A 12,879-nucleotide genomic window follows, 5' to 3' on the forward strand; every position below is an offset into this window, starting at 1 on the left:
CCCCCCTTACTGTGCTGCTCGACAGCGGGGGAGGGCAGCAGGGTCGGAGCTCCAGACGGCGAAGGGCCGGCGATCTGTGAGTGCAGGGAGGGGGGGGAGGGAGGAAGGGAGAGGAGGGGGGGGGGTGTCAAGTTTCAGGAGGGAGGAGGGGGGAAGTGCAGCTCTGACTCTGGCTGTTGGAGCACCGGCTGCTTTGTAAGCCGCGCGCACGCTCTGCATGGGAGGGGGGAGGAGGGGAAGTCCGGACATTGACAAATTCCCCCCGGACGCTATTTTTAACCCGAAAAAGCCGGACATGTCCGGGGGAATCCGGACGAATGGTAACCCTAGTTTTGGCCAATCGCAGCTCCCACTGGCTGCGGTTCACCGCTCCAGGCCAATGGGGGCTGCGGGAAGCCGCGGCCAGCACATCTCTCAGCCCACGCCACTTCCCGCAGCCCCCATTGGCCTGGAGCGGCGAACCGCGACCAGTGGGAGCCGCGATCGGCCGAACCTGCAGACGCAGCAGGTAAACAAACCGGCCTGTCCTGCCAGGGGGCTTACCCTGACGGGCCTCGTGCCAAAGGTTGCCGATCCCTGGCATAGATCATGATTCAACAAAGTCTCTAGGGGAGTGGGACAGGATTTGGGCCTGGCAGATGCCAGCACTGAGAGCAAAATTTACCTCGGCGCATCACTGGAGCGGCTTCTCTAGAGCTTGGCTGGTTCCTAGGGCCTGTGCTGATCCTTGGTGCAGGAGTGAATGCCACTCATGGAGAGTGTTTACGTTCACATACCGCTTTCCACTGGGGCCTGGAGAGACACAACTGGAGCTGGGTTCCAGGTTCCCATTGAAATACAATGCTCTGACCCAAAAAAGCCATTTTGCATTGCAAAAGAAAAATTTTGACCCACATGTTTTTGGGTGATTTTTGAAATTTTTTTACTGCAAACCATTTTTTTTTCTCCCTCCCCAAAAAAGCCTGAAAAGCTTTTTTTATTTTGTTTTTCACTTAAAAAACTGGACATTTTCCTGGGAAATTTGGATAAAAATGAAAATGTTTCAAAATTTCCATTGGAGTAAATTGACCTTTTCCAAACAGCGTTGCACAGAGAACCATTTTTCGTATGGACTCCAATATTTCTTAATTCTGTACGGGCTTAGGTACTCTGATGACAGGTGCCTTAGAACTAAACTGGGCAGCTAAACAGACAGCCAGCCCTTCCTGGGGGCAATAAAGGAGAGAGCATCTGTAATGTTAGCTTCTACCGATGACTCTGAACCATGGAATTTGAATCTGGATCTAAATTTTCCCAAAATTCAGGGGAATTTTGGATCCTACATTGTGGTTCTAGCCCACGTCTAGTACCCAGAGATTCATCCTGATTAGCCATAATGGGAAAAAGAGAGTTGAAAAAGCCATAAATGAGGCACCGGCAGGCTCAGGAGTTTAGAAGTGGCTTACTGAGCCTTTCACTTGGAGGTTGCTGGTTTGAATCCCATCAAAGTCAGTGCTCAAGTGCAGGCTAGAGAGCCTGGGAAATAGGGCTTTTCCATCTCTAGAGTTGCCATCTGATGGCTGTTCTGTCTTTCCCTATGGGGAGAGATTTGGTAGGTCCCCGTCCTGGACTTGGTGGACAAGTATCTGCATGACTCAATTGACACTCTTGGTGGCGGTCTCATCAGAGAGGCCAAGGAAGGAACAAGCCACAGAGACTGAGCCCCCTGGACCCCACCCTCTGATCTCTTCGAGTCAGGGCTGGGTCACGTTGGCAGGGCAGTGGAGGGGTAACGCGTTGTGACGAACTGGGACTGTTCTTACTGTGGTCTGTGAATGCTGACAGGGGAGTGTGACTAGGATAGTCTGCCCGAAGGCGAATACCTGAGAGTGTAACATGAGAACCCAGGAAGGGGTTGGAGGCCAGGTGACACCTTGGCCCGGGAAACTGAACAAAGGCTGTGGGAGGGGCCGCTGAAGGCAGATTCTTGGAAGCTGGGTGGTGAGATGGTGGGGAGGCAGAGATTGCTCTGACCTCCCAAGGGGGGCTGGGATGCCCTGGTACCCCAAGATGGACCTAACTGAGGGGGTCCCTGTTGTCTGTGCCTGCAAGACCTGTCTTGGACTGTATTCCTGTCATCCAAATAAACCTTCTGCTTTACTGGCTGGCTGAGAGTCATGGTGAATCGCAGGAAGCCGGGGGTGCAGGGCCCTGAGTCCCCCAATACTCCGTGACACGCGTACCCTGTGCAGAGTGGCCATAAACCCCTACCTCCTGAGTAAGTGAGAGGAGATTCCTGGTAGTCACGTTTCACACCTACTTTGCACTTGCTGGGACACTGTACATTACAGCACAGGGCCGGGAGGGGGAGCAGTTGTCATTGGATCCACTGTGTCCTGTTTGAAAAATGGAGATGATATTAACCTATCCTCACAAGGGGGCTGTGTGAGGCTTAATTGATTACTGTGCAAAGTACTGCTGTATCCTTGATCCACACAGGGTCAGTCTCTGGCACAATTTGACTCCCGGTGGGTCTGATCCAGCCTTCTTCGCACGCCCAGAAGGCCGGATCAGGCCCGATGAGAGGCTGTTAAATGGGTAGGATTCCATCCTCTGGTTCTGGGCTAACCCAGCACTGAGCGTGTTCTCAGCTACGCTCCATCTGCCCCTCTTTGGTGACACTGCTGCTCCTGCCACGCTCTGCCTGCCTGATGCATCTCCCTGTTGAATTCTCTGCTGGGTGGTTTGACCTGTTCTCTGTGTTTCCTCCTTTCTTCCGTGTGAGGATCTCCCCCCTGGAGAGGAGGTTTCTTCCAAGTGCCCGTCTGCAATGCCAGCACACAGCCACCAAATAGGTAGTATGCTCCTTCCATTTCCAAATGCATGCTGGAAAGAGAAGGGATGCGGCCGGTCGCAGATTGCCCAGCATGCTTTATTCACCTCCACCCGGCGAAGGGGGACGAAACATTGGGGTTTATGTCTCTCTCTTGCGGATCGCGTGCTTAGACCTTCCTGGTGTTCCCTAGTTGGGAACTTGGTGGAGAGACCGAGGTTTGTATGAACCTAGCAGGAAAGATTCCTCTGGGGCTGGGAGCCCTTGACTAGTAACAGCAGCTGGTCAAAAAATGCTACATATTCCCCCAGGGGGGATCGATTAGAACACAAGGAAGAATTTTCCATTTTGTTGAAATATTTGGGTTTTTTTGGCAAAACAAACGTCAAAAATTTGTTTTGGGGTTGGTGGGGAGGGAAAGAAGGGAGGAGGGAAGGGGAAACCCAGAGAACCAAAATAATCTTTGGGATTTTGTACTTTTTTATAAAAAAAAAAAAAAAAACAACAGAAGATTTTGACCCAAATGAACATTTCCCCGTAAAATTGGCTTTGTTCGAAAAGCCATTTTTCATCAAAACCATGTACCAGTAAGAACGTTTTGACCAGCTCTGTTCTTATCTTACCATTGCCAGCCGGCTCCTTTATAAGCTCTGAATATCCGCGAAGGGGACATGCACTGACATTCGCGGCCAACCTGCAAGATTTGCATCCAGATTTGCAAAGTGCATTTGCATCTGGGGTTTGGCTCAGGGTAGCATCCTGCCGCTTCCTGGATCTGAACTCCCTTGATGATCAGCTGTTCGGATCGGGACGCTTTTGATTCAGGCCCGTCTATAGTTGAAGTTGTGAGCCGGATGAGCCTGGATAAATCCATTCCTGGTGGAACATATTCTTCCAGTTCAGGATTTACCTGTCCCTGCCCCAGGGTAGAGCCTATATTTGTATGCTGTGATAACTAGCAGATCCTGCTCTGGTACAGAAGGGTTTAGTAACAAGATGAGGAAGCGGTAGTAGTGGTCTGCAGAGCTGGACTCCACCCTTCGGAAGGGATCAGGAGCGTTTCGAGGTGGGTTTCTCTGCCCACTTCTGTCCCTGAAACCAGAAGTCCTAAAAATGCTCTTCTCGCTGTTCCTGGTCAGGGTCAGAATTGTGAACTCTTGTTAAATCGGTGCTCCGGTATTGTGCGGTGACTGCCCCAAGCCCTGCAGCGTCCCTGGTGCAAGCTGTCCTGCTTGGGATCAGTACTGCAGAGTGCTGTGTGTTTTCTGTTTAATAAGGGTTCCGTGCCAGGAATTCCCAGAGGGGGCCCATTCGGCTGCGGTTTCCCACATCTCAGGGTATGGGGAGAGCTTATGATAAGATGGCGCTCATTTGAACCTTTCTAGATCCCGCCCATCACTAGATATGGGTCTCCCTGAGTCAGTGAATCCAAGGGAAAGAGCCTTGCATTTGCTTTGTGTGCCTTGCTCGAATGGGCTGTCGGGAGACCCCTGGCAATAGCATGTAACCCAAATCTGACCTCTCCCGATGTCCCACAGCATTGGGTCATTTTCACCTGACTGACCTGACGATTTGATGGGTATTTCTCCATCTCTCTGATCCTATGGCCGGGGGGAGGGGGAGGGGAAGGGGTAGAGCTGGCGCTGGGGGAGAGCTGGCACGGCTTCACCTACAATTCCAGGCGCACTCAACTGGACGACTGACTTCTCTCTCCTCTCTCTGTGTACGCACTTCTCTCCCTCCCTGCAGGTGACTGTGTGCTGGGTGGAGGAGGCCCTGGGGCGTCACACGCAGTCCCTCTCTTCCCAGGCCGAGCACGCCGGCATCCGGACCTACTTCTTCAGCGCAGAGAACACCGAAGAGCAGGAGTCCTGGATCCAAGCCATGGGCGAGGCTGCTCGGGTGCAGATCCCACCCCCCCAGAGGTCAGCACGACAGGCATCATATGCTGTGCAGCAGTTGCCAGAGACTCAGGGTCTCTTCGGAGAATTGAGGGGACGGGTCCTGCCTCAAGTTGGGGGCACATTGGAGGATACAGTGGCTATTAACTTGGGGGCACAGTTGCTAGATAACTTGGGGTCCCTTTGGAGATGAGGGGAAGTGGCCATTAACCATGGGGTCCTTTCAGCACTTGGAGGGGCAGTGGCTGGAAAACTGAAGTCCTTTGGAGCATGTAGGGTGTACAGCAATTTGAGGGACGCGTCAGAGCGGAGAGGGTCAGTAACCATCCACTAGGGGGTCCAGGGACTGGATCGGCCCCACTGTCCTGGGATGATTTGGGCCCAGGGTTGCTGTCCAGTGGGAGGTGACGCTCTGCGTTTCTGTGCCTGGCAGGCGGGAGAAGACGGACTCTGAGAACATCCCCCCCAGCAAGCACCACCACCACCGGACCACTGCTCACAGGGAGCACCCCAAAGCAGACCTGGAAGCCAAGACCAGAGGGGAGGGTGATGGGCGTGGTTCAGAGAAGATCGAGAGGAAGTCAGAGAGGATCGACAACAAGAAGGAACCCCTGGTGAAAGCCAATGGCATTGTGGGCCAGGAGATGCCATCTGAGCCCGGCAGCCCTTACCCTGAAGCCCCACGGTTTCCAGCTGGGGTGGAGAGATCCACGCAGCCCAACGGCTGGCAGTACTCTTCCCCCAGCCGCCCCGGCAGCACTGCCTACCCGCCGCAGGATGGGGAGAGCGTGATGCACCGTCCGGGCTTTGTGCCACGCACCAACCCGGAGAAGATCGCCCAGAGGAAGAGCTCCATGACGCAGCTGCAGCAGTGGGTGAACCTGCGCCGGGGGGCTGCCCCGCCGGAGGAGCTGAGGAGGTGAGAGGGCTGCGTGGTGTGCCGTGCTGGGGTTAACATAAGGGAAAGGGCAGCAGATCTCCTCCTCTCCCTGGCAGAACAGCATTCCCATCCTTCCCAGCTGATGGGGGGAGCGTTCCCCCTCCTGTTCTCCATCCACAGGGACGGGGGGAAGGCCAGGCAACCTCCACCAAACCACGTGCTGCTGGGCCATGCAAACCACTAGGCCTGCCCCCCAGGACCGGGACTAGGGAGCAGTGAGTTTGGAGCGTGGGGAGCAGCAGCATAAGCAAAGGGAGCCAGGCGGAGATGCGATCACGAAGCCTAGCTCACTGCTGCAGCCTGCCAAGTGGCGTAGGGGAGCAGCTGTGTGCCAGCCATGCCCCAGGGAGGTGGCTGGGCAGAGGGGAAAGTCATGGCCTAGGGTCTCCCAGCACCGACACTGACTCCAGTTAGCTTCCTAAGGCGGCTGTGTGGGCCCCTGCTCTGAGATCCGAAGGCTGGTGCAGTGGGGAGCAGCGCAGTCTCCGAGTTGTAGGAGATTGCCCTCCGGATGGGGTCCAGGGGTCTGTCCCATCGCTGGCAGGGGATGCCGCACTGCTCGGCACCTTGGGCGTCCCTCGCAGGATCTGCCCTGCCAGCAGGTGGCGGGCGGACACCGGCCCATCAGCGCAGGTCTAGGCTGTGGCTTTCCCATGGAAATCCCGATGGAGTTGAAGCGCTGGATCCAGGTTTTACGATTCTCTCTCTTCCTTCCTTGGGGGGATTGTAGCCCCAGCAGGTTTTTCCCGATGTCGCGAAGGGTCCCCGACTACTACGCCCCTTACTCGCCCCAGTACCCTGAGGATTACCAGTACTACCCGCCCGGTGTGCGCCCTGACAGCATCTGCTCCATGCCCGCCTATGAGCGGGTGAGCCCACAGTGGGCTGCGGAGGACAAGCGCCACTCCTTCCGCAATGGAGGCCCCTACCAGCTGCGTGAGTGGAAGGAGCACCCGGGTTACGGCAGGCAGGATGTCCCCGTCTGGATCCCTGGCCCCGGCCGGCAGTCTGTGTATTACGACGAGGTGGATGCTGCCTCGGACTCCCTGCGGAGGATGTCCCTCCAGCCCCGCTCCAGGTCCGTGCCCCGTTCGCCCAGCCAGGGCACCTACAACAGGGCGAGGATGTACTCCCCGGTCAGGTCGCCCAGCACCCGCTTTGAGAGGATGCCATCCAGGAGCGAGGAGATCTATGCTGACCCTGCAGCCTACATGATGAGGCGATCGATCAGTTCCCCAAAGGTAAATGCCTGCCCTTTAGAGAAACAGCAAAGGGGGCTGCAGGTCAGGATCGAGGGGCACTGGCAGAGCTGGATGGGGGGAGCCCAGGACTGGAATAACAACAGTCTGCAGGTCAAGATTGCAAGCTCAACTTGCACCCCCGCTTGCACTGTGCCTGGCTCAGGGTGTGGGGGTTCGTTTAACTCCTTCATGATTGCTCTGCTTGCGCCAAATGTCCTTGGACCAGGGCGCTGGCCTTCAGAGCTTCCTCCTGGCCTACCTCCTCTGCCTCCCTGTGAAGATACCCTGCCAGGTTATTTGTGTTTGTTTCCTTTCTGCTTCTCCTCATAAGATGAGCAAAGAGGGCAAGCCTGTCTCAGAGCGCCAGGGCAGGGGAAACAGGGGGGAGAGATGGTAATGCTCTCAGGGGCACAGGGTAATTTGGTTATCTGAGCCATTAGAGGCGTGAGGAGCCTTTTCTGGGTTTCCCTGACAGTAAGCGCAGGAGTCTCAGGATGAGACCGTGCAAGGGAACCTGGCTGAGCTGTAGTACAGTCAGAGCGAGAGATGAGCCCGACCCAAAACCTGGATCCAAACACCCCTGAACTGGGAGCTGTGCCTGAACTCAGACTTTTAGCCATATCCCCTTTTCCTTTCCTGCTGCCTTCCCCACTAGAAAATCTCCTCCTAAGAAGTGGCATGGTGGGACTGTCCATAAGGCAAACATCTGGGACCAAATGAGTTGGGTTCTGCTCCCAGCTCCGCTACTGGCTCACTCTGTGACCTTGGGCATGCAAGCTCACTGCCTCAGCTTCCCCATCCCTAAAATGGGCATAATTTAAACTGAGCGAGCTGAGATCCAACGGCGCAGTGTGAGCGACCGCAGTCAGTTTATGGAGTGGTATAAACGTCTCACATGTCTCGGCGGGGGGGTGGGGGTGTCTCTTCTCTTCTCAGTATGATTATCTGGGTGACAGGAGGCCCGTCCCTGCAGGAATGTATCCCTACAACTACCCGGCGTCCCCTACAGTCCACGACAAAATGGTATGTGCTGTCGGTGTCCGGGTGTTCCATTGCTGACCGTGTCTCTCCAGAGCCGGTGGGAGCTGCTGGAGTCGGGGATAAAGGAAGTGATACTGAGATGCCTGCTTTGCTGGCGTGGGGCTGGAAGTTTAGAGCTTCCTGAGATTACCAGTGTGTGTCCAGCCAAGGGGCATGTGTGGCAGCTGGGGTGTATTTCCCTTTCCTCTCTATTCATTGTACCGGACGCGCTGTGAATCCTGCTGCCCCTGGACGTGCAAGGAGCATAGCTGGGACTCAGACTAGACTGACTTCTCATCCGCAGGGCGGGAGCAGGGAGGCTGGGGAGTGGGGTGCATCTGTTCTTGGAAGACTGAGGAGGAAACCGATCTGCTCGGAGTCCTTTGCAAAGATCTGAAGGGGATGCACGATCTGGCATCGGGGGTGCCATTTGGGGCTGGGTCCAGTGAACCCCACATGGAAATCCGCTCCCACCTTTCCTCAGCGCATCACCGTTCCCACTGCAGAGTGGTGTACCCACTGGAGCGGAGGGTGTTGGAAGGTGGGCGTGTGTTACCTTGGGGGTACGTGCCTACCCTAGTCCAGGGACTCATCACTATGAAGCCCCTCAAGGAGTAACAAAGGTGCACAACTGCTTGGAAATCCCAGCTCCGGACGTATCCTATCACCTTGCTGTCTGGTTTTCAGCTGGGGAAGGGGTGTGTGGATGCAAAGGATGGATCGAGCCCTCCTTTCCCTCTTTCTCTTCCGTTCCCAGGTTTTACTGCAATAGCTGCTTTGTTTTGCCCAACCAGCCTGAGCTTTTCTTTTTGATTTGGGTATTTTAATAGGTCAGGGGCAGCAGCCAGAATCCGCTTGCCTGGGCTGGAACCTCCAGTCTGGGACTTAACCGCTCTGTGCCAGGGCCTTGATCTTTCACCCGGGAGAGCAGTGGGTAGAGCCCAGACTGGACTTAGATGCCTCACGGAATGGACTTGAACCGCACCCCTGCTGCACGCAGCTTCTCCCCCTCACTGCTCCTGGCTTGTGGCCTAGCTATTCACACAGGATTTCATTTTGATCGGTAAATGCATGCGGCTGAGCTGGAAGTGTGTGGCTGGAATCCCGGCGCCATTGAGCTGATCCAGGAACCATGTCAGAAAGCCCCATTCCCAGCTTCCAGTGCTGCGGGGCAAAGGGGCGGTGAAAGCATCGAGCAGTGGGGCGTGGCAGCTAGTTAGAGGAGCTGCTAGCTGTGTCAGCTCCCGTCCCTTGGAGCGAGAGTCACCAACGGCAATAATGCAGGAGCCCGAGCTGCGCGGAAGCTCCCGGCTACTGCAGACCCTAGCGGAAGGCGATGCAATGCTGGCTGTCGGGGAGTTCCTGGCTACTTTGAACCCAGCTTCTCCCTGCAGGAGGTGATCTGGGAATGGGGAAGGAGCATTGCCTGGAGGAGAACTCTCATTCACTGCAGTCCCAGCCCCACCCAGCGGGAGGCGCTATAGGGAATGGGGCAGGAGCACTGGCTGTGAGGGAGCTCCCAGCAGGAGCCCGTCAGGAGCACAGAAAGATCTCTTGAAAAGGCTCCTCGTGCTAAGCACTCACCGCCAGTCCTGCTTTCGGAGCGGTTTAGTCCCGGGAGGCAGTACTTGGCCTCCCAGCCCGAGAGCTCTTTGCCTTTCTGCAGCCGTCACCTAACCGCTTTGCTTCTTCTTTGTGTGTTTGTTTGTGTTTCCGTTTTTGCCGCATGTCTGTTGGCTCCTGGTAGGATGAACTTTTAGACCTTCAGTTGCAAAGAAACCTAGAATATTTGGACCAGCAGGTAGGCAGAGCTGGCCGCGAACGTCACGCTGCTCATGTCCCCTCCTGCCTCTGTCACTGCGCCATCTCCCCTCTGCCTTCAGTACAGTGTCATTCCCTGCCCCTTCCCTGAACATCCATTCTGCAGCCTTTCTTGGCATCGCGGCAGCATAAGCCATCTTTAGTTTGCTTCCTCCATTCTTCCCTTCTGCAGGGTCGCCCATCACTTGACTGGACAAATGCCTTCTGTGCGTCAAATGACTGCGAGGTACCAACCAGAGTCAGCGGTGCAATGAATGTGTGTATGTTGAATGCCCCTAGACGCTGGTGCGAATCAGGAGTAACTTGAGTTGGGTCACTGGAGATTGACTGGGGCAAGTGGGAGGAGAACGTGACCTGTCCAGATGTGGTTGGATCAGAAAATGGGTGTGTATGTAAGTGTAAATTTCACCAGTCTGGGGCCTGGATTCTCCTCGCACACCCATGTGTCACTAGTATAACTGCACTGATTCCAGTGGGCTCACTCCTGATTTGCACCAGCGTAAGTGAGAGCAGAATCTGGCAGCAAGCCGGCCCAGATTATGCTAATGTGGGACCAGATTCCATCCCACCTCACGCATCCTAGTTCCTTACTCTTCTGGGAACCAGTCCATGGGTACGGCACGACTCACTGGAAGGAAGGGGAGCAGAAACTGGCCCTCAGTGTCTCCACCTGCTCTGGGTCACCCCTGAATGTGGTTCAGTGGATTCTCCGGGAGCCGTGCATCTGCTTACGCTGGGTCTGATTGAGGGTACGGAGGTTGCAGATCTTGGAGTGCTGGGGGTGGGAGGCAGGTAGTTTTCTGGGATGGGGCAGCAGACTGTTTTCGGACGTGATACCTTCAGGAGGGGACAGCCAGGCCCTGTGGCCCGTCCAGTGTCGGAAGACCACTGCCTGATTTGGGTACTCATGAAGAGTTCTGGACTGACAGCCCGGGAGAATGAGCCCGCCCTGCCCACAGCACAGGGACGGGATTTGGCCAGCAATAAGGCGTGTGCTGTCCCTGTCAACAGACCTTTGATCTAGCGGGTCAGCCTTCTGGGGGGGAAAGTGGCTTAGCCCATCCTCGACCTCAGAGCTGAGACACCTGCTCTGAGGGAGAAGGAGCCAGGGGAGACGGTGCTTGGAGTTCTTAGTCCAAGCAGCTAGAGATTGTGGGATGAACATGGGGCTGCTGTTACGTCCAGGCTAGGAGTGGACCACTAAACATTTACAAAGACCCGAAGAGCATTGCCATACGGCTGGGTGCAAGTGTGTGTGTGTGTGTGTGTGTGCAGGCTCTTGTTTGTGTGTTGTTGAAGAGGGGCAGAAATTGGAGATAATTGTTAAGAAATTCAGGAGCATAAAAACCAGTTCCCTCTCAGAGGTGAAAGACTTGATGCAGGTCTTGGAGAAGCATCATCCGGTTCTGATACAAGAACCAGCCCGGACGAACCTCCCCCAATCCTTGACCTGAGCCAAACCTCCACTGCACGGGAGGGTGTGTTTGAGGCAGGTGGTAAACTCCACATCATCATAGGAGTAGGGAGGGGAAAGTCTTTTGGGGAACATCTGCAGGAGCGTCGAGATGAAAATTACAGATGAGGCGTGAGATTAAAAAGGGAAAGAAAAAGAAATTCCCCAGGCAAGTGCTGCATTCTGATGTTTGCCTGCAGAAGTCTGTATTTCAATAGGGAAGCTGCTCCAGAACCGAGTCCTATATGCCCATCAGTAGAGCACTCCCCGAGGTGTGTCTGTCTGGCTTGGAGCGGAGCCAGACATGAGCGGGGAGAAGGCAGTAAAATGAAACGCTCTCCCGATTATTTCACAGCCGTCAGCAGCAGGGTTTCCTCTCGTGAGTTCTTTGAAAATGCTCCCTCAAAGGCTTACTGTCTCCTCCTCCTTCCCGACTGACCTTTGGAGAGACTAATCAAGTCTCCCTTTAAAGCACTGTTTGCTTCTTTATTTTCTCATTCCCTGTTTGTCTGGGAAGCTGGAACGGAACATCTTAGACATGATCCTCAGCTAGTGTGCACTGACGCAGCGCCATTGGCTTCTGTACAGCTACGCCCAGTGACATCAGTTGAAGATCTGGCCCTTTGTGTGCTAAACTGACCCCTACCCTTGTGTGGGTACTGGGGGAGCGTGAAAGGAAAGGGACAATGGCAAGATTTTATGGTGCAGAATTAGATCTCCTAATTGTGGTGTTTGTCTGGTTGTTTGCAAGTCCCTTTAAATGCTGTTTACATGGGGATCCCACTCCACCAAAACAAACAAAAACATTAGTGCTATTTATAATTTTGAAAAGAAAATAAGTCCCGGTAGCCAAGTACTAATGACCAGCCCTGCAATAATAAGCTAGCTTGTGCAATCTTCCCACAATACGCGCCTATGCGGTCACAAACTGGTGGGTGAAACACTACACTTGCAAACTGGAGTCTGCCTAGCTTCCAGTTTGTGCGGCCCTGCAATAATGAACCAAGTTATCCTTGCCCTAGGGAGAGGGGGGAAACCCAGCAAGATAAGAGATTTCAGTTTTAAATTTCCAAGCGGTTGTTCTGAACAACTGTAAGAATGTCGTCTTAAAGAATCTGGTGCATGTACTTTTGCTTCCTTTTATTCTGTTCAGTGGGACCATCAAGATATCCCCTATCTAGGTGTTAGCAGCATAATTCTGGGGATGGGCAGAGGGCACATTAGAACCCATTTTTTTAATATGTAGGTCTGACATAAATGGTGTCTTTGTTTATCTTTTTATGTCACAATTAAGACTGGTGATTTTTAATTTTTTTAAAGGAATATGTAGAATCCAGAGACTCTTGCGTCCCAGATAATAACATTTTCAAAGCTCCACAGATCTGACTCTCTTGGATTCAGTCGACGTGTGTCAGTGACTGAGTTGGTTTCCATGTAGCAGGGTGGAAAGGCTCGTTTCTGCCTCGCACATCTCAACTCTCCATTCATTCAAGGCCTGTGGGGTATAGCAAACACTGCAACGTAGAGCAGACTCCAGCTCTGAGGGCAGGGCGCTTCCTTCTGCAGCACCACCCAACGTGCCATCTTGCCCCCAGGCAGACCATGCACAGTGAGCGGTGGGGTGGGGGAAGTTAGTGACGTAGGTGTGGTACAATACAGGCTTTCCTTACCAAGAGACCCCGAAAGATTCC

At 54.3% G+C, this 12,879-nt stretch overlaps 1 protein-coding gene across 19 annotated transcripts in view; it reads left to right on the top strand.

Annotated features, from left to right (window-relative positions):
* PLEKHA6 (pleckstrin homology domain containing A6) overlaps positions 1–12,879 on the top strand; it is a 136,587-nt gene that overhangs the window by 92,898 nt on the left and 30,810 nt on the right. For 8 of the 19 annotated variants that reach the window (XM_034767269.1, XM_034767258.1, XM_034767254.1 and 5 more), the window contains exons 7-12: positions 4,562–4,737; positions 5,147–5,632; positions 6,384–6,894; positions 7,831–7,917; positions 9,662–9,715; positions 9,908–9,961. In XM_034767269.1, the coding sequence (XP_034623160.1) occupies positions 4,562–4,737; positions 5,147–5,632; positions 6,384–6,894; positions 7,831–7,917; positions 9,662–9,715; positions 9,908–9,961 (1,368 nt within the window). Of the gene's footprint in view, positions 1–2,215; positions 2,835–4,561; positions 4,738–5,146; positions 5,633–6,383; positions 6,895–7,830; positions 7,918–9,661; positions 9,716–9,907; positions 9,962–12,879 lie in introns of those variants that run through there. The other 11 variants (XM_034767262.1, XM_034767266.1, XM_034767267.1 and 8 more) reach the window with 7 other exon arrangements.

This window comes from Trachemys scripta, chromosome 4 (genome assembly GCF_013100865.1).
Source record: "Trachemys scripta elegans isolate TJP31775 chromosome 4, CAS_Tse_1.0, whole genome shotgun sequence".
Lineage (NCBI taxonomy): Eukaryota > Metazoa > Chordata > Testudines > Emydidae > Trachemys > Trachemys scripta.